At 55.3% G+C, this 20,120-nt stretch overlaps 1 protein-coding gene across 1 annotated transcript; it reads right to left on the bottom strand.

The window, feature by feature from the left end:
* Window positions 1-12,563: 12,563 nt before the first annotated feature.
* Window positions 12,564-13,840, bottom strand: FOXD1 (forkhead box D1). Its single transcript, XM_086629790.1, is given in 2 exon segments — window positions 12,564-12,899; window positions 12,902-13,840. Coding segments are annotated over 2 exon segments (1,275 nt in total).
* Window positions 13,841-20,120: the final 6,280 nt, after the last annotated feature.

Below are 20,120 nucleotides of genomic sequence, written 5' to 3'. Positions count from 1 at the left end.
ATTCTGCTCCATACGAGCTGTCAGCATTGTTAAACAAAATAATCTATTTACCTTCTGTTGTACGTGTCCAGCAGTGGCTTGCGTGGCTCGATGATGTACGTTAATAGGTTTTTCTTACGCTCCACTGCACCGGCCAAAGGCAAAACTTCACATATTTTGATCTTTCTTTTTAAAAAATAATGTTTGACAAAACTCATTAGATCGCGCAAACTTTGGGGTGTTAATTTAATAACTTCCATTCCTGAAGGATAAATATTTGTTTTAATTCCCCTTGTATCTCTTTCTGCCATCAACATCTGGGGAAAGCCGTTGCTCCGCCTGGTTGAGATGGCCAGATGACAAGGGTGCTTTGGCGGGAGATGGCGAGGAGTGCGTGTTTTCAGACACGTATTTCGAAGGCAAAACCCCTCTCTCGGTCAGATCTCTGTCCCTCTGAAGCTCCCCTTAGTAAAGCCCACTGACCCTCCGCGCCTCACGTTCACCGCGGCAGCGGACCCCGGGGCCCTGGGAAGGGCCGTCCCCCAGCAGAGTGGGGTGGGCGTGGGGCCTTCTGCATCAACCCATTGCTCGGCCACTTTCTGGCTTGCTTCTATCCGGAAGGTTTACTTTCTGGCTTGCTTTCTATCTCGATTGGGGAAAAAAAAAAAAATAATAAAAAGAAGATCCACAGCTCCGTGCATCCTGGAGAGCTCCTGTTTCCTCGGGAATGAAATTCCCCGGCCGCGGGATGGCTCTGACCCTGCACTCCCCTTGCGCAGTATTTTCACCAAGGACTGGATTTCAGAAAGGCTTACCCCACCGCCTCCTCTCAGCCTCCTTCGCCTTAAACAAATCAAATCTCCCATCTCTTGCTTTCCTGCCTACCCCGGTGTGAAAGACACAACTACGCAAGGGACCCCCAGGGCAAGGGCATGGCCAGGACTCTCACGAGTTGAGGAGCGGATCGGCGCCTAGGCACAGGTTTCAGCTAAACCTCTCGAGACCTATGTTCATGCTACTTGAAGAAATTCCCTATTCGGATTAAATATCTCCCTCTCTCTATATATGTCTTCAGTGCTAACAAGGAAACTTGCCTTGTAACACCCACGAAGAAACAATGTGAAACATGTAAAATGTAGACAAACAGCTCAGCCACCTGCTGATTGCAACGGACTACCAGGCGCACAGCTGCAGCTGTCCCTGGATCTGGACAGAGAGCATCCTCAGCCCTTATCTACTTGTTTTCCGAAAGAGAAAGGTCACTAGTATCAGGGCTTCCCCTGGGGCTCCAGAAATGCAGATATTGCCCCTGGGAAGATCCTGCGGTCCCTAATTTTAAGAAAACTCTAAAACTGAGTAAAACTCAGCAGACTCTCAACTACCCCTCATACTGTTCTGCTATCCTTACAGGCTGGGCACCCTCTCCTGACTGACTCTTGGGCACCTCCGGAGCTGCGTTTCGTGGTGAAGGGCCCCAGAAGCTGTCCGCACTGGAGGGGTGCGAGCAGGGGCACAGCTCGTGAGCAGGGACAAGCGACAAGCCCGCCTTTCGGGACAGGGTGTCCTCCTTCCTTACAACCACAACGGCCCTGCCCGGCAGCCGGGAGAAAGTCTACTGCTCGAGCCCCAGGGCCAAACCCCCCTCCCTGGCAGAGGGGGCTCCTCTCTCGGTCCCCGGGGTGGGCTCCGGGGGTGTCTCTCGCCCCGCGAACCGCAGCAGAGCAGGGATGAGATCCTCTGGGAGCGTTTAATCGAGAGATGCGCTCTCTGCAGCCGAGCAGATCTGTCCTCTGAGCTGGGATCGCTTTTGAAGAGGGGGGAAAAAAAATCTATGTCCCTAAGGGAAATATTTGATCAGTTTTGTCCTTTGGACTCGTCCTGTTGAGATCACTGAGATTAGACGTGGTACAGTGTGAGTAGCTCTCCGCCTGATCGAGGGCAGGGGACAGCGAGCCTGGAGGACCACGGCAGACCTGGGACACTCCGGGCGCTGCCCCTCTTCCCACCTGCCTGCTCACCCAGGGCTCAGAGCCGGTCCTTCCCCCGCCGGCGACGTCGTCTATTGCTGGGACGAAGAGGAGCACACCGAGCAGACCCTCCCAATTCTCTCCCGTTCCCCTTCCCAGCAGAGAGTCTCTGGAGAAAGTGGCTCTGGTGGCTTGAAAGAAAAGGGAAAATGCCATTTGATTTTCCGTGCTTGCCACTGCCTCAGGTCTTTCTCCCACGAGATCCCACCCGCCAGCGGCTCAAAGGGGCCTTTCCTGGGAAAAGACAGGGAGAACGGGACGCAGATACTTTCTCCTGGCAGATACAACTGTTTTTCCAGAAGGCCTCATCAGGACGTTCTAAGAAAAAAGAAAAAAAAAAAAAAAAATCCCACCCCAACTTAACCCTAGTCTTCTGACTCGTGGTGCTCTGCAATCACCAAAGACCCCGGGGTGAAATCCGCATGGCCGACCTCCTCGACCAGCCCCCCACCCTCCCCCCTACGGCTCCGACGGGGCCGCAGGCGCCCCTGTGCCCTTGTTTGCCCGCACAACGGGAGCGCGGCCCCCGGGTAAGCGCCGTCTTCGGCACCGGCTGTCGAGGGCTCGCCGCCTGCCAAGTCATGAGTGCGAGCTCTTTTCAGGCACTTTTGGTCATATCTAGCCCGTAAATTAAAGCATCTGGGTGTAGCGGGCTGGTGCTAATGAAGAGAACATTTTCCTCCTCCTTTCCCCCGTCAGCACCAATCTTTTATTCGCGTTTACGAGGACGAAATTCCCTCTGTCTTATGGGGAAGAAGCAGAGCCGCATATTTACGAGGTGCTCAGACACCGCAGTGCCCCTCCGGGACTGGGCTGTCCCGGGAGCGGGGCTGCCCGCTCCCCCTGCCGCGCACCCCGGGGGGCGTGCGGCAGGAAACTCGGCTCTGAGCGGCTCCGGGGGATGCAAACGGGTGTGTGCGTGTTTCGGTGCGCGGGGGTATTCCCAGCTCCGAACTGGAGGCACAGGGCATCCCAGGGAGAGATTTCCAGCCGCTCTTCCCTCACTCCACACGGAGGCCCATTGGAAACTACCGCTCTTCCCGGGTCTGCCTTAGGCAGCGTTTTTGGGGCAGGAGCGGTCCCCGGGCAGGTGAGCTTTCCCCACCTGTCCTCCGCCCCTTTTTTACCTCGCCGGTGCTTTATCGACCCAGGCCGGCGCGGGACGGCGGGAAGGGGTGCAGCGAGGCAAGGCGGAGAGCCGCCTCCGCACCTGCGCACGGACCGCGGACGCGGACGCTGTGGGACACGGCGTTTTCCTCCTCCCCGAGCTGCCTCCTCGCTGGCAGCAGGCAGCGTAGCTGGAGCTGGGGATCCCAAACCCTTTCTTATCGCTCCGCCGGGGTCGGGAGCATCCCGGCCCCTGAGAAACCCCGAGGACAGAGAGCCTGGGCCTGCGAGCAGGAGAACCGGGGCCAAATATAACTTAATGCCTGGGGAGAAAGGCTTCAGCCTAGCGCTATTTTTCTGCCCTCCGTTTTTGTAGCTGCGTTATCTCTTTCTCTCTCTCTCTCTTTTTTTTTTTTTTTTTTTTTTTTTTTCCCTCTTTCTCTTTTCGAGGTGGAGGCGGGGTGGTAGGGTAGAGAAGTAATTCTGCTGAACAGAAAAGCCGGACCCGGGAAGGAGTTTCTTTTGACTGCTCAGGGTGATCTATCTAGGCCCTCTAATTAGAGAGGGATCCAGGGTGGCATTAGTTTCCAAACATTTTAATCGAGCTTTAAGCAGAGCTCTTTTCAATGACAGGAGATAAATGTAGCAACTGTTACCGTCCTCCTGAATGGCCACCTCCCATGGCGGGCATTCAGCCTTCCTTTCACAATCCCTAAGCAGTTTAGTCTATGGACCCAGCAACACTCCACATATCTTCTAATTAGTCTAATTAGAAAGGTGGATTGATAGATGCAAAGAAGACAGAGTTAAGTTAGGAAGATGCTCAAGGCTGCCAATCTGCGCCGGGGAGCGGCTTATTCTCTGTGGGAGGAAGAAGAAATAAAGCAAAAGGGGAAAAAAAAAAAAAAAAAGATAAGAAAGAGAGGAAGAAGGAGAATCCCGGAGCCTGACGCGAAGGACGAGTCCCGAGGAATCCGAGGAGCAGGACCTGTTGTCCCTTAATTGAGGGGGACACACAACTGAGGTGCCTTTCCTGGCCGTTTTTCCCCCAGTGGGTCTGGCAGTTTGTCGTTCCGGCCTGGAAGGGCTCCCCTCTGCAGGGCACAGCCCCGAGCCGAGCCGCGCCGTTGGGGCAGCGCTGCGACCCCCGCCGGCTCGCCACTGGGACCAGGGGCCCCGCCATCACACACGCGTGGGGGCAAAGGAAAAGGAAGGCGAAGGAGTCCAGAAGCGGCTTGCTTCCCAAGTCCCCACCTCGGCCCATCGCCTCTCGGGCTGTCTCCGGGTAGCGGGGAGCCAAGAGCCGCGGAGACTCCGTCAAGGCTGTCTTTGTGCAGGGACGCGTGATAGGTGTCTGGTCGGGGTGCAGGGGCAGGCGAGAGGCTGAAGAGGGTCTCCGCCCCACATTTCAGCCCACCACCGCCTCCTCGCAGGGAAGAAGGTGCTGAGGGAAGCAGCGCGGGTGGCTTGAGGAAGGCTGAACCTTTAATTGGGCGATAAATCAGGGAGAGGACCACGGGGCAGTGCGCGCAGGTGTCAAAACAGAGGAAAAGTCGGTCGGCCAGCACAGAAGGGCAGGGCCTCCTCGCCCCCTCCCCCGCTAATGTCACCCTGGTAAGTCTCCTGACCGCAGACGGAACGGGGAGGGAGTGGGGGAACAAGGCAGGGCCGGCGGATCGCGAGTCCCTCCGGGACACGAGAGACAATTGGGCCACGCGTGGGGTCCTCTCCTCGCCACAGCCCGAGCGAGCATGTCCATCGGTGGGCTTTTCCCTTCTCTTTCTTCCGCCAGGCCGGCACAGAAGCCCGTAGGAGAAGCATGGCGAAGGGAAAGGCTCGCGCCTCTCATTTCGGCACCGTGCGGCAACTGAGCCCACACTCGTCTCCCCACTCGCTCTCCTGGCTCCTTCCGCCGCTACCTGCGTTTCCCCGCTCTTGCTCACTATCTGGCAGATTGGGATTACGGAACAAATTGTAAGGGATTTCAAATTCAATACTTCTCTCGGGAAAAGAGAGGTTTGGGGGTGGAATTAAGACCCAGCCTGTCAAAGTCCCTAATCAAACTGCTGGCGAAAGGGGATTCGTAGACAAAAGGAAACAATGGAAGTCTCGTTAGATCATTTTTCTGGACATTGTTTATGGTCTGGAAGGGATCAATCGTTTCAAAATGTTACCAGTAAAAATGATCCTGTGTGGAATGCAGCTAATCCTTTTAGGTTCCTGTCAACTGTTTCCACTCAAGGAATCCGATTTTTCAAATCAAAGGTGCAGAACTCAATTGCCGAGGGATTTATAGCGCCGGCACCGGGCTCTCCGCCCCGCCTCGCCCCCCGCCACACACTCCCTCCCCCCCCCCCGCCACCCCCTCCAGCGCCCCACGGTGTCTCCAAACGCCTCCCATGGGTGTCGAAGGCAGGACCGGGCTGGGCCACGGGTTGCCCGTGTCGGGGCGGTTTATCAGCCCAGGGTGCTCCCTCGACGGCAGCTGTAGTCTGTCCTGCCGGCGGGCAGCCGGCTGCCCAGCGCAGCCGAGGCAGAGCGGCAGCGTACCTGGGGCCGGAGGAGGCACGAAGCAGTCGGTCGCCTCCAGCCGGGCTCCCCGCAGCGCTCCCGGCTCTGCCCCGGCGCGGCCACGGAGATTTGAGCCGCTCGCTCAGGCGAACCGCGCCGTCTCGCAAGCCGCAGGCGCAGAAGCAGCTCCGGGTCTGGGTTCAAAAGCTCTTGTGGGAGCGCTGGGTTTGGCTTGCCCGTGCGTTAGCAAGTTGTTGTGGTCTTCCTCTGAGTGAGGAGGAGGCTGGAGGGGAAGGGAGTCGATTTAAAAGCAGACACGTCCACGTCGCTTGTCTGTAGCTCCGCTCCGGTGCGCCGGCCAGGGATCTGCCTCAATGGGAGAGCGGGCGGGACCGGGGTCTCCCCCGAAAAACGTGTCCCGGTCGGCACATGTCTGAACACCGGGGGAAGAGCAGTTGCGAGGGGAGTCGTGCTGAAAGCGATCTAAAGAGGTTAATTTCTAGAGAAGGGCCGCCCTTTGGCTTCCCGTACAGAAGCGGGAGGCAGAGGGGAGGAGGTCTGCGGTTTGGTGTTTGCGGGCTGCCGAGTGCTTGCGGGACAGTATGAGGACGCACACTCGTGTGCGCTGCCCCACACGCAGCGCCGTCTGCACGGAGAAAGACAAGTTAAGGACTTCCAGGAAGGCGGGGAATGTTTGACAGAACCTACCGAGCTGCCCCAGGCGGCATTTTGTGCAATGAGAGGCAGACTGGAATGAACAGTATAAATTATTTTCCGCAGTCCGTAATTTTCGACCCCATCCTCTTTCGATAAACCAGCTAACTGACATACCTGCCCCTCCTCTCACTGACCTGGTATTTTTTTTTTTTTCACCAGTGGTTCCTCTAGTTGTGAACTATTGATCCGAAGAGACTGCCTTCCTATACCCCCCCTTTCCAGCCGACAGGTGGAATTTCACTGTATACACGTATATTAGAAAGCTATCAGTTTCGTCTAGTGGTTGGTGAATAAGCAGACGTGACAGTGTTTATTTTAAGAAAAGAAAACCCGAGGAAGACACCTCATTTATCTTGATTGTGTGTATTTAATGTATTTCGTGTATACAGGTGTGCGTGTGCTCTCCCGCAGTGAAAGTTGAGAGGCAGACCTACGTCCACCGCGGTAGGAAGAACCATATTCCCGGGTTTCACAAGGACTTTCCAACGCGTGGGCGCTTGCCGGTGCGATCACCGCAGCGCTACAGATGCGCGGGCGCGGGTCGGTGGCAGCACCGGGCCCCGGGAACACACGCTTGAACGTACACATGCGTTTCGATGCACGCAGATGGTTTTCTATGGCGCGGAGGGGAGAGAAATACCTTTGGATTAACCATGGATAAGGCTTTCCCAGTCTGAGACAACGAATTAATGCAACAACTGAAATCTCTGTTTATCCTTTTGCTTCCAACATAAATTGTATAATTTATCATCTAAATATGGGGCCCCGCAGACTTCTGCATGCCGTTTTGCTCCATCAACGAAAGGGAAACTTAGAATCAATTCAACAGGTCTCTTGTGGTTTGGAGAAAGGGCAAGTTTAATTATTTTGATTTAAAAAAACACACGACTTTCCCTCTGAATTCAGTTCAGCGATATAATTTCTGAAATTGGCTAGACACTGCATTAAAAAAAAAATAGTCTTCCATACAGTCCAGTCCATATTTTTTTCTTACTTTCTGGGCAATCCGGGGCCTATCCGGTAAGCCTCGCCTCTCCTCCGAGGCGCAGATCGCAGCGGGAACCTGGCTGCCCCTCGCCGTGGCAGCCCGCGGAGCCGGAGCCCAGCACTGAAGGCACATCTTCGCACGAGGCGCATCTTCCGCGGGGCTCCCGCCGTGATCCCCGCCGAGCCGCCGCCGGATGCTTCCCTGCTCCTACGGGCGGGCTCGGCGCGGAGCATCGCCGCGGCCGCGGAGACTCTGTCCCTCTGCGCAGCTGCGCACAACTCGCGGTGCCACCCGCGCTGCTGTAGCCGGGCGGGACGCGAGTTTTGCCATGGGGCTCCCTGCGCGCCACCCCCCCCCCCCCCCCCCCGATCCCCCCCGCCCCCGCCAACCGCGCAGCCTTTGCCTCTCCTCTTTTAGGTCGCGCCGGGAGCTGAGCGGTGACCGGGCCGGGTGGCAGAGGAGGGCGGAGGGTGCTGTGGTACCGGCAGCCGCAGCACCCCTCCGGGCGGGGACCGTCGGCGGGCCACGGAGCTCTTCTGCAAGAGAAAATCACGAACAAGGGGTTTATTGATTTGGGGCTCGCCTGCAGGTCTGCGCCTCCCCCCGGATCAATGGGCAAACATCTGCGCGGAGAGGCAACGAGCACATTTGCTGCCGCAATATGGATCCGAAAGCAGCTCGTTACCGTCGGCGGTGCCATTTTCCTGCGCACACGTACATACACACATTTACGCACGAATCTTCCCCCTGCATCTCAGTCGTGCTTTGCAGCGGAGGAAAGGGCACCGAGCAGAAAGTTCAGGGCGGCTGCTCGACGTGGCTCTCACGGTGGGGGTTGCGGAGGGGAAAGAACTTACGGAGAAGGGCGGAGAAGCCCTGAAGTCACCTGCGACAGGTCACCGGGGGCGTGCGGGTGAGGGGCGGCAGAGGGCGAGCGGCCACCTTCCTGCTCGGGAGGCGGCCGGCTGCGGCCTCACGGCGGCCGGTCCCCGCCGATCCCGGGGTCTCGCCGGGGCGAGAAACAGGGCGAAACTTCACTGCGGGCGGGGGAGCCGCTGGTTACAAGCTGAAAAACGGATCTGCTTTGGTTAGCCAGTCCCAACGAAGAGACCGTTTGGCTACTACCATAATTTCCATTACTTCTGTCAAATAAAATATTATCAGAGACTACTGAAGTACTTACTGTAAGCAGCAAGGGAAAGTATTACATACGGAGCGGAGCCTTCGGGCCGTGCCAAAGGACTATTAAACCAGACCCACTTTCCGACAGATCCCTCGCGCAGGCCTCAGGCTCGACAGGGGCAACCCTGCACGCTCTGCCCTCGCCACCAGCGCTGCAAGAAAAGGAGCAGCCGAGAGCAGGTGAGGTCCTGCGGTCCTCGCCCCCGCTTTCACCCACCAGACTCGGGGACGGGGCTGGCCCCGGGTACTTGAAATCAGCCTGGAAGGACAGGGAGTGCACCAGCCGACACCCTGCTGCTCCTAGGGGTGCCTCTCGCTGCACCAGAAAAACAACCAGGAGCGAATGTATGGCCCGAAGGAGCTGAAGATGGGGAAGGTTTGGGAGCAGACCAACGTCAGGGCCGGGGATCCGCGCAGAGGAGCCGACGCGGCTCCGCCAGAACCCCGGGCTGCGCTGCCCGCCGCAGCCCACGCCGGTCCCGGCAGAGCCGGCGCGATGTCGGGCCCCTGTGCACAAGGCGGGGGTAGTGCTCCGGCGGGAAGGGCTTAGTCTGCGGACGTGCAAACTAATCATCTCCGAAACGGGGGAGGGAAGGGGAAACTTATTTTATAGGGGATGTGGGAAGGGACCTAACACAGTCCTGCTTGAGAGAAACGTTATACAAGATGCTTGAAAAGAAATAATTTTTTAAAAAGTAATTAAAAATATATAAATCACCCAACAGAAACAAAGAAATATGTGGAAGGAAACGTTTCTGGATAGAGACACTGTGTGTGGCATAAAAAGCGATTGAATACATAAGGGCTTCATTAAATTCCCAATAGATAACATTTGGCTAAACCTATCCCTAGATTAAAACTCTGCATAATAGCACCATAAACTAAAAAGATTCTTTTTGTGTGGTCCTTCTGGAGGAACTGATTGAAACATTAGCCCCCATATAGAGCAATCCCCTCCCAATTCAGCTCCAGTAATTCGCCTCTCAGCCCTACGGGGATATGATGAGAAAAGGAGACGGGTTAATGAATCCACATTTTGTTGCTGGGAGGAGGAGAAGGAGGCGACACCATCCTGTTCGTCCCATCAGCTTGTTTATTAGGGCCCAGCCTATTTTTGAGGAATTGTTCGTCTGGGCTCCGTCCCTACGAGGACTACACGTTCTCTCTGTTCGCCTTGAAAACCGGAGGGGGGGCGGGGGGGGGGAAGGGGGTACGGCGAGCCATTTGCATGCGAATAGGCCGCCGCGGCCCAGCCGCGTTGCGAGCCCATCAAAGGGCTGCTGGGCCGGCGCCTTTTCGGGCGGCACCTGCGCCGGCATCGCCGCCGCGGTTCCACGGCGCAGCGCAGCGCAGCGGCGCGGGGAACCGGGACTGCCGGGCCCCGGGGCCGAGGCCGGGCGGCTTCCCCGTGGACTCGGAGAAAACCAGTGGAGGAGTCTTCCCCCGGCACCACAGCCCCCTTCCCGGACCCGTTTCCTCGGCTCTTGAAAAAAAAAAAGAAAAGAAATAAAGCTGCACAGCGTGTTGCAATGTGCTGCTGCCATCTTCCCTACCGACTCCCAGGTGAAGGCCCTGTCCGCACGGGACGCAAACGACCGGGGTAAAGCGTGGAAGGAACAAGTGGCCGAGCAGTTTTCCTGCCGTACACCTTTAAGCATGGCTTTCCTTTGAAGAGACTCGAGGGAAGGGCGGCGGGCACGCTCGGACCCCGCTCGGACCGGGCCGGCCTCCGCTCAAGGGATGGTTGCCGGTCTGCCCGGGGTTTGCCGCGGGGAAGGCAAGAGAAACAAATAACGGGTCGCCGGAACCTGCTCTTGCCATCTAACTGCATGGGGACAGCGTAAGGACTCACATGGCTTCTCGCCCCGGTCCGCTGCTGGAGCCAGAAGCCGGACCGACCGCATCCCGCCGCGGGGAGCCCGGTACCGCCGCGCTCACGGCTGCAGCCGCCCCCTCCCTCGCAAAACCTTTCCCTGCTTGATTTTAGCGGCGTCTCCGAGGGGCACCTAAGCCGGGCCTGGTACCCCGTGTTGAAGCGGCGCCCCGGCCCGGTGCATCCCCCCGGCCGGACCCAGGGAAAGCGAGTTAATCGGTCCCTCGTGAAAAGGATGCTCTCTCCCTGAAGGGCACGTAGGCGGTGCCTCTGGGATCTGTTCCCTTTAGTTCTAAAAATTAAACGGGACTCTACGTCCTTGTCCTCTACGGGATCCGGGACACCCAAATATGTCCTCCAGTTGTATAGTGAAAATGGAGACCAGCAGAGACCTTACGTCCAGTCTTTCCACTTATTGAAAACCATTAATTTAACCCTGCAATGCTACCAATGAAATAGAAAAGCATCACTTTTCTATCCAAGAGAGTACTTAAACCAAGGCAACGAGGTACTTAGATATGTAAAAGACGTAACCACACAACCTTCCCCTTCTCACTCCAAAGAGCACTAAAAGACATCCCTCCTTTTATTTTTCTTTTACGAAAATTCACATAATTTATCCCTGAGTCTACTAAATTGTTATAAATACAGTCGTACTTGAAAAACGCCTCTCTGATTTGAAAAACGAGTGTTCCTAGTCCACAACAAGCAACCACATGCCTGCACTTAAAACCCGCGATTCTCTTTTTGTGTCTAAACTTCTACTATTCGAGACGGGCTTTTTGGTTAAAAAATAATTCTGGTCTATGAAATAAATATCCATCGATCTTTTACCGGTTAAGATGAGAGTTCAGAATCAGAAAAGCTGCTTTCAGGGTTTGTTTCGTATACACTTACATATCCTTACTTCAATAGCTCGTGCACTTAATCAGCTCATCACATGACGATATTCCAATGCTCATTTTACATTATATGTATTGAAAAGTAGAAACACATGTCCCTATTATCCTCACAGAAACATAAGAGCCTAGGACAAATCTCTCTGAAGTTCAGTATGTGCCCCTTATTAGTAGTATTTTCCTTTGGGCCTCTTGAAAACCAAACTGTGATGCAGTTGTGATTTAGAACACACCCAAAAGCATAAAAATAGTTTAAAACTGGATTTTTAATCAATCCCCTGATTGGTGCCTTACAGAACTCGGCTTTACACCAGCGAGAGATATCTATTTCTATTTATTTCCTCTTTTGTCCTTGCTCATTCTTTTTATTTATTTTTTTCTTTCTTCTTTCGTCTTTCATTCTCTGCTAGGGTTAACAATGGTTTGACTGCAAAGATCATATTCTGATCTTCTTCTTCGCAGTCAAATCCAGAGATAATAAATTTCAAGCTGTAAAATTCCTTGGCTATCGTGCTATTAAACCCGAAGAAAAAAATATCAATGTCCCAAAGAAGGGAGAAGTATTAAAGAGGGAAGGGTCCGAAGCCAATTGTTTGGCTGGGCTCCTTTGGTTTGGGTTTGGTTTTGCCTTTTTTTTTTTCTTTTTTAAATTAAAAATTTTATTTTTGAAAATGTGTAAAAATTTTACATTAAAATGGTACAATAATACTTGCCAGTAATTTTTAACAATATTCCTTGTAAAGAATACGCATAAAGTACAAAATAAAAAACTCCGTAAGTCTATTATAATACAAAACACAGGTTAAAATAAGAAATGATAATCTTGACTTTCTTCTGTGTAAACATGTTAATCTTTTCTTTTATAAAAGTACATGAGACAAGTGTACTAAAATGAAAAAGTATTGCTTTGCTGTCCTCCCTCAAGCCTTTTTTTTTTTTTTTTCCTGTACATTAGTGTTTTCAAGCTCCTAGACCTGAGAATCTCTGAACTTTTAACGGTTTAGAGACGTTATTTATCACCATTTAAAAAAAAAAATAATTAAGGACTAAGGAGTAACTTTCCAATAGTAAGACTAAGACTGCCTGCCCGCGCAGCATCTAGACCTAGCTTTGCGAAAATACAGGTCCCGGGTGGCCCGCCTTCCGCGGCGGACGCCCCCCGAGCCCCGTAGCAATCCCCGTGCAAAGCCCACAGTCCCTCCGGGCGGCGTCCACCGGGCATCCGAGCGGCGGAGAAAGGAGATAACCCCGATCCTACCTTAGGAAAGACTCCCAAACCCTTAACAGTTAGAGATCCGAGCCGTGAAGCCGGGGGGGGCGGGCAGGGTGGCGGCGGGGGGCAGGCGGCCCCCGGCGCTCCCCAGCGAGCGGGCCAGCCCCGGCGCCGCGGCCGACTGCGAGGCGCAGCTGCTGCCGGGGCCGGGGCCGGGCCCCCCCCCGATGATGCTCTCGATGGAGAAGGGCGAGCGGGCCAGCGCCGCTCCGCTGCCGGGCTTGGCGACGTGCAGCGAGGCCGCCAGCGCCGGGCCCAGCGGGTGCGCGTAGCCGAAGGGCGTCCGTGCCAGCTCCGCCGCCGGCAGCAAGGGGCCCGGCGGCGCGGCGGCTGCGGCGGCGGCGGCGGGGGCAGCGCCGCGCCGGGGGCACTGCCGGGGGCGGCGGGGGGCTGGCGGGGCTGTGGGGAGGAGTGGTGGAAGGCTAAGAGGGTGGAGCGGGGGTGGTAGGGCTGGAGGCCGTAGCCGCAGCCGTAGGGTCCGTAGGCGCAGGGCGGCTGCTGCGGAGGCTGGGGCGGGGGCTGCGGGAGGAACGCGGCGGGGTCCACGGCGCGCAGCAGCAGCTCGGGTGCCGGGAGCTGCTGCCGCTTGAAGCGCTTTCGGCGGCGCAGGAAGCTCCCGTTGTCGAACATGTCGGCGGACTCGGGGTCCAGCGTCCAGTAGTTGCACTTGCCCAGGTTGCCGGATTCGCGGGGGATCTTGACGAAGCAGTCGTTGAGGGAGAGGTTGTGGCGGATGCTGTTCTGCCAGGCGGGGAACTTCTCCCGGTAGTAGGGGAAGCGCCCGCTGATGAACTCGCAGATCTCGCTCAGCGTCAGCCGCTTCTTGGGGCTATGCAGGATGGCCATGGTGATCAGGGCGATGTAGGAGTAGGGCGGCTTCACCAGACTGTTCTTGCCGCCGCGGCGCGCCCCGCCGCCACCGCCGCCGCCGCCGCCGCCGCCGCCGCCCGCCCCGCCGCCGCCCGCCGCCACCACCGCCTTCTGCGGGCCGCCCCGCGAGGGAGGCCGAGAGCCGCCGGCACCGTCCCCGCCGCCCGCCCCGCCGCCGCCACCTCCGCCGCGCACGGGCGACCGCGGCAGCAGGGCGTCGTCGTGAAGGTCGTCCACATCCTCCTCCTCCTCTTCCTCCTCCTCCTCCTCTTCCTCGTCCTCGGCGTAGGAGCGGCGGCGGCGGCGGGGCTGCGGCTCCTCGTCGTCCTCCTCGTCGTCCTCCTCCCCCACCACATCGATGTCGGTCTCCTCAGCCAGCGCCGACGCCTCGGACATCTCCGAGCTCAGGGTCATGGCGCGGCGACGGGGCAGCGCATTGGCGGCGGCCGGCGCGGCGGGCGGGCGGGCGCGCTCCCAGACGCCGCCAGGCCCCTGCGCCGCTCCGCGGAGAGCCGTCCCGTCGCCGCCGCAGCGGGCAGGCGGACCGCTCCGAGCCGCGCCGGCCCCCAGCGCCGCCGCCGCCGCGCCGCGGGAGCGCTCCCGCCGCCCGCTCGGAGGCGGCGGCTGGTTTGGGTTTTGTTTCGGGGTATTTTTTGCTGCTTTTTGGTTTTCTCTCTCTCTCTTTTTTTTTCTCCCTTCCCCTCCTCCTTTTTAGGGTCTTTTGGGGGTTGTTTTTGGTTGAGGTCGGGGTTTGGGGGGCGGGGGGGGGGGGGGCTGTGCCGCCGCGTCTGGAAGTCGGTTCCCCCTTCTTTCTCCTCACCTCAGCCCCCAGACATTAATGGATGCGGGGCAGGAGGGAGCGCGCCTAGTCCTGGGAGGAGGAGAGGGGAGGAGGCTGGCGAGGAGGGAGGGAGGAGGGGGCGGCTTGCGGGGCCTTAGGAAAGACGGTAAAAAGGCTGGGGCCGAGTCCCAGAGAGGGCGGCCTTCCTCCCCGCCTTATAGCGAGGGGGCCATCACATGGCTCCCAGCGTCAGAGCGCGGCGGGGCGAGCGGCGGCGCCGTGTCTCCCCCTCTACTCGGGGCGCCTCGCCGCCGCCCGGGTCCCCCGCCCTCGCCTCGCCAGGAGGGACTCTGGGGGCCCCGCGTGGCGACCCGGGCCGTCTTTAGTGGAAAAGAGGAGAAATAAAGACGACACCCCACCTCTCCGGAAAAAAAAAAAAAAAAAATCTAGTCTGTCCCAAAGTGCTGGAGCATCTTCCCAGGAGCCGTCCGGAGGGTGCCGGGAGCTCTGCGTCTTCATGGGCTGCCCCCAGGGACGGGGTGCTGCTTCCCGTGGGAAGGAGGAAAAACGGCTTTTTGCGCAGATTTCAGCTCCCCGCTGCTGTTTCCTCGCCCGGCGCTCCGCGGCGGGGGGCCGGTCTGCGGCGGGGGCTGTGGGAAAGCCCTGCCGCCGGAGTGCCGGCGAGGGCGGCCGGGGGCTGGCTTGGCGAGAAGGAGCGTTTGACGGGATGTTTCTCAAAGTCCTCTGAAAGAAAGTTGTGGGGTTTTACCCCCAAAATCAGGCCGGAGGGGCAGGCGGTGAGTTAATAAAATTCAGACTCCTGTCCGCGGGATGGTTTAGAGACATCTCTTTCCCCTGCCTTTCTATTCCCTCTCCAGGGTTTAATTCACTTAAGAAGGAAATAAAATATCTCTCAATGTCGACCTCGCAAGCTCTCAAGGAACTCCGCTAATCTCATAGTTTATTTGTAAGGCTATTGTTTTTAACGGGAGAGAAGCAGCTCCCTCCATGATGGGAAACACTAACAGAGAATTAGCGTTACCTCTTTCGTTTGCAAAGGAAAACAATTCATCGGCCTTTAAAATACCAGTTCTGCTTCGAGTGTAGGAGCAACACCCCCAAGAAAGCGACAAAAAGGACTGCTTCCTAATTAAGTCCGAGTTTCAGGTGATACATGTGCGGGCAGCGAAGATCGGGGACCCCTTTTATGAGAGGGCTGGCGGGGGGGGGGCGGGGGGGAGAAAATCAAAACCCAAACTTGGACGTAGATGCAATCACCGTGGTCTTAAAAAGAAAAACGTTTTGAAAATTCCCATCTCTCCCAGTTCCGGCAGGATAACCCACGATCAGGATCCGATTGGGGTGTGAGGAGGAGGGCATTTCGTGCTCCGGCAGAAACTGTCGTGAGAAGGGCGGACTGATGCCTAGCGTCCTTACTGCTCAGATCTCACTTCTCAAACAACTACAACTCAAACACACCATTTTCTTGAAATACGTTTTCGATATAGTGTCCTAATCTAAAGTTTCAAGCCACTCTGTTTCAAACTCAGTTCCATGGATTTACAACATAATCCTTTCTACTATTTCCAAATAATCCTATTTGCATTTTGTTCACTACTAAAGCGCCTGCAGGAGAGTATCACCAAAAGTTACAAAAGAGGGGAAAAAAAAAAAAAGAAAAAGAAAGGGGAAAAAAAAAGAAAAAAAAAAAGAAAAAAGAAGAAAAAAGCACTCTCAAACCCAGTAATTGACTATTTTTTCCTGTAGAAAGATTGATAATGTCACCCGAGATTTACAGTTCATAGGAAGTAAAATGCCTCTTTGAATTAGTTTTGGGGTCCTAGGGCAAGTTACTAAACGGAAGGCTGAAAGAGGACTTTTCCTCTCCGAGGGGTTTCTCCTCTTTACAAAGAGTATTTTTCCTTTTTACTCTCTTTTTGTTCCTTTAATTCTTGCTCTTCTCCCGGTACTTTCTGACGTGCCTGAACGTTTAAGACCATCTTAAAAACAAAAGCCACGCTCTTGAATAAGAACAACAGTGGAGTTTAAGAATTTTTTTGGGAAGAACCGCTGTAGCAACAGAGCAGAACCAGAAGAGCCGGTTCTCTCCGCGACCTCCTGCTAATACCCACGCAGGACGCACCGCTGTTTCACTGACCGTGTGACACCGGCTGCTCTTCGGCAGCACCGGCTGGCCGGGAGCACCGCGGCCCCGGTGTGCCGGGAGGGCCCCGGCTGGGGCGTGGGTCCTCCTGGACGTGACCAGTCGGGTGGCCTGGGCGCGGGGGAAGCTGGGGACCCTCCTGGCAGACTTGGGCAATACTGCAAGCCCTAGTCCGTCGCGGAGTGGGGGGCCGAGGGGCTTGCTTTGTGGGGGGCAGCTAAGCAGCCCCCAGCGAGGACAACTAAGACCTGGCCTTATCGCTGCACCTACAGATCGCGACTTGTCTTTGTGCGTCTTCTGCTTGCTCCCGTCCCCACCCGGCAGGTGCCTTCAAAAGGGCAAGTAAGAAAAGCAGGCGGGCGAGCGGCGGCGGCACGGCCACGAGCGGCGTTCCCCCGGGTAGGACCCCGCCGCCCGCCGCCCCCGGGGCCGCGGGGTTCGCCCCGTCCCGCCCCCCGCCGCCGGTCCCGCTCCGCTTCGCGCCGCTCCGCTCCCGGCGGTGCTCTGCGCGGACGGGGGATGCCACCTACCGGCAAGGAGCACCGGGCGCAGGCGGGTCGGCCGGCTCCGGGACGCCGTGTGTCGAGGGGCAGGGTGCTCGGCATGGCCCCCCTGCCCAAAGCAGCCTCTGGGAAGGGCAGGGTAGGACCTGCCTGTCCGGCGGGACTCCGCGACCCTAAGGAAAAGCGGCGTTTTGGAGGAGACCTGAGAAACATCCCCTCCATGGAAAGGCTGGAACTTCCCTGACTACCTTCCCGCCACCGTCCCGGGGCTCCGCCGCCCCGCAGAGCTCTCCAAGGGACCGCGGGGTTCCACCCCCGCCGCTTCATGAGCCACACACCCCCCTGTGAAACGGCCACCCCAGGCCCAGGACCTCGGGGGCTGTGTTCCTTGATTTCCTGCTGGTTGTGAATGATGTAACACAACGCGTACCTAAACCAAGAGCAGCACAGAAGTGAGATACGAAATGCAGGTATGCAGGTAGGGTTTATTTTTCTGTTGCTTGGGCTTATTAATAGTCATTATGAATTTTAATGATATGTTATACACGCAATTCCTGCATGCATGTACAGAACACCCCGCATTTTATCAGTGCAGTGCATGTATCAATCAAAGCACTCTGGTAATCCATACAAGTAGTCCTGGTGGCTTCCGCTCTTCACTTGAGCCCATGGCTCTCCCTGGCAGCAAGGCTGGGCCCCTGGTGTCCATGGCTCCATTGGGGCAGCGATGACAGGAGCTTCTCCGCAAGCCTCATCCCTCAGATCCAAATCTGAGAAGGAATTGGGCATTTCGGCTCCTCTCCACAGCTGGAGCTGGCTGGAGAGCCCCAGAAAGCCAGGGCATCCCGGCCCAGATGGTGCCTCCAGGGATGGTGGGCAGAAGCTAGACTGGGTGGACCTACCATCATCTCCCCTTGATGGGTTCTGGGGGATGGTGCCCTTCAGGATCCCCACAGCCTTCTAGGCCACACACCCTTTGTACAGCTGGGGAGCCTGTGCCTGAGGAGAGCACCTGGGAGCCATGTTGGGACAGGGAATAGATGAGCCTACAGACATTCCCTGGCCCTTCATTCAAAATCAAAGAGCACCTTAGGCATGGTTTGGGGCACTTTCACGCAGACACACTGGCTGAGGTGTTCAGAGTTTTCCAGAGCTGATCCTGACCATGCGGAAGTATGCCAGATCCACATAGTCAGCAGCCTGGTGGTGGTGTGCATCCATGGGTGATTTGTTGAGTATTCGACTAGACACCGCCTGTGGAAAGTGGGGTGGAGCCTGGCCACCAGCTGGAGCTGAAGAGCCTGCCCTGGGCTTGCTGCACCTTACAAGAAGAGCAACATCAAACGCTGCACTTCTTTTGGCTTGGCCTCGTACATCACACCCAAATCGGGGTCTCACCTGCAGAACCGGACTTTCTGTTATTGAAATAAAACAATCTCCTGAATACTTTACACTTTCTGTCAACATAGTTCCTTTGGCCGAAGACTGGACTGGATTCTGAGCTGCTTGTGTCATAGAAAGAAAAAATCCTGTAGCAATGACTGTGCTACAGGATGATGGTGTCTGTTGCACCAACAACTGTGGCCTCCATTACTCAGTATCACAGTGGCCACCATTTTAGCTCCACTTTTTCATGTGTTTATCGTGCACTTACCTTGCTGTGTAGTTTTGGGGGAAGGTAACAGTTCCCTTAAACCTTCTGCAGAGGCTGGGATTACAAACAGGGTCTGTGTCAGCAAAAAAAAAGAGCACCATTCTGGTGAGGGGTTGCAGCAGTCACTTGAAAAGCTGAGGAAGGCTGAAGGAAAATCTGGGGCTTCCTGCCATGCCTACTTCTTGAAAAAGAGTTTGTCGCCCTTGGAGATGACCCTACCCCCTCTCCCAGCCTTGTCAACTTTGTTTTTTTTTTTCTTCTTGATCAAGTTCATGGTTGGTTTTTAACTTCTTTTTTTTTTTTTTTTTTTCTTTTCTGCTTTTGTTCTATAATTTTTGCAGAGCAGATACATTTGCTGTGGCAGGTGAAAGTCACAACCTTTAAGGCCCTTTTGGATCTTTAATTTCTGTAAAATGTGATTAAATGTTGTCAGGACCCCTCTGCACTTCTTATCTAACAGAACACAAGGAGAGTTTATACCAGGTTAGATCAAGACCCGTCTAGCAGCATAAGCTGACCTCAACATCAGCCAATACCAGATGTTTAGGGAGGATGAGTGTGTAAAATTGATGCCTAGCTGCCAGAAATCTAGGTTTAATTTTGTTTGTTTGGTTGGTTGGTTTTTAACCAGAGATAACACCTGAATTTAATAGCCTGTGATGGAATTTCTTCTGTTAATTTGCCCAGTCACTTTTTGAAATCATGCACATTTACACCACTGAACATGTTCTGCAGTGAAATGTTTCCCAGCTCTAACCATGCGTGGTGTGAAGCGCCTCTTTTTGTTTGCTTTAAGCCAGTCACCTGCTCATTTAATCCAATGCGCTCTCATTGGTGTGCTAGAAAAGGCAAGCAACAACTGTTGTTAACCACCCTCTCCCTGCTGTTCACGACTTTGTAGATTTTATCACAGTTTTTTGATTGGTCAGCTCTTTTTCAGGCTGAGGGGTTCTGCTTCGGATGCACCAGATTAGCACAGAAGTAATTCTGTACCCCTGACAATCCTTGCCATCCTCTCCACCCTTTCTCATTCAGCTCAGGCTGTTTATTATTGCAATAATCCTCCAGAACAGCATGAGATGGCTAAATTTGCTTTTCCAGTTTTTATTTCAACTTATTATTCCTACTCTTTTAAGCCAGTGTCTGTTCCCAATGCTAGTGGAGGGATATCTGATTTTCAAAATGAAGCACTGGCCATCAGAGCTGATACAGCACGGTTCTTGTCGCATGAACAAATCATGTTTGTTTATGTTACATTTGATTTCATGACTCCACTGACTATTGAAAACCTTTCTAACATTCTCCCCATAAGCCCCAAATTCTTTGTCGTAGACAAGCGCTAGCAAATTAGGAAGCAGATCCCATAATTAGTGTCTCAGATATTTGAGGTATTTTCCATTTAACTCCGTAGTGATACAAGTAAGACCGAAGGAGTATGAGCCCATTCATAAATGCAGTGAATATTGGCAGGTGAGCTCTTCATTCACTTAGTAATCCTTGGGGATAAGCTATACTCTGAGCAAAGATAAATCCACCACAACTAAGTGCGTGGCAGGTTCCTGCCAGGGCTTGAGCGGACATAACAGCTAGCC

Source organism: Tauraco erythrolophus, chromosome Z (assembly GCF_009769465.1).
Source record: "Tauraco erythrolophus isolate bTauEry1 chromosome Z, bTauEry1.pri, whole genome shotgun sequence".
NCBI lineage: Eukaryota > Metazoa > Chordata > Aves > Musophagiformes > Musophagidae > Tauraco > Tauraco erythrolophus.
Note: the sequence above shows the minus strand (reverse complement) of the source record. Positions and strands in the feature narration are given on the sequence as shown.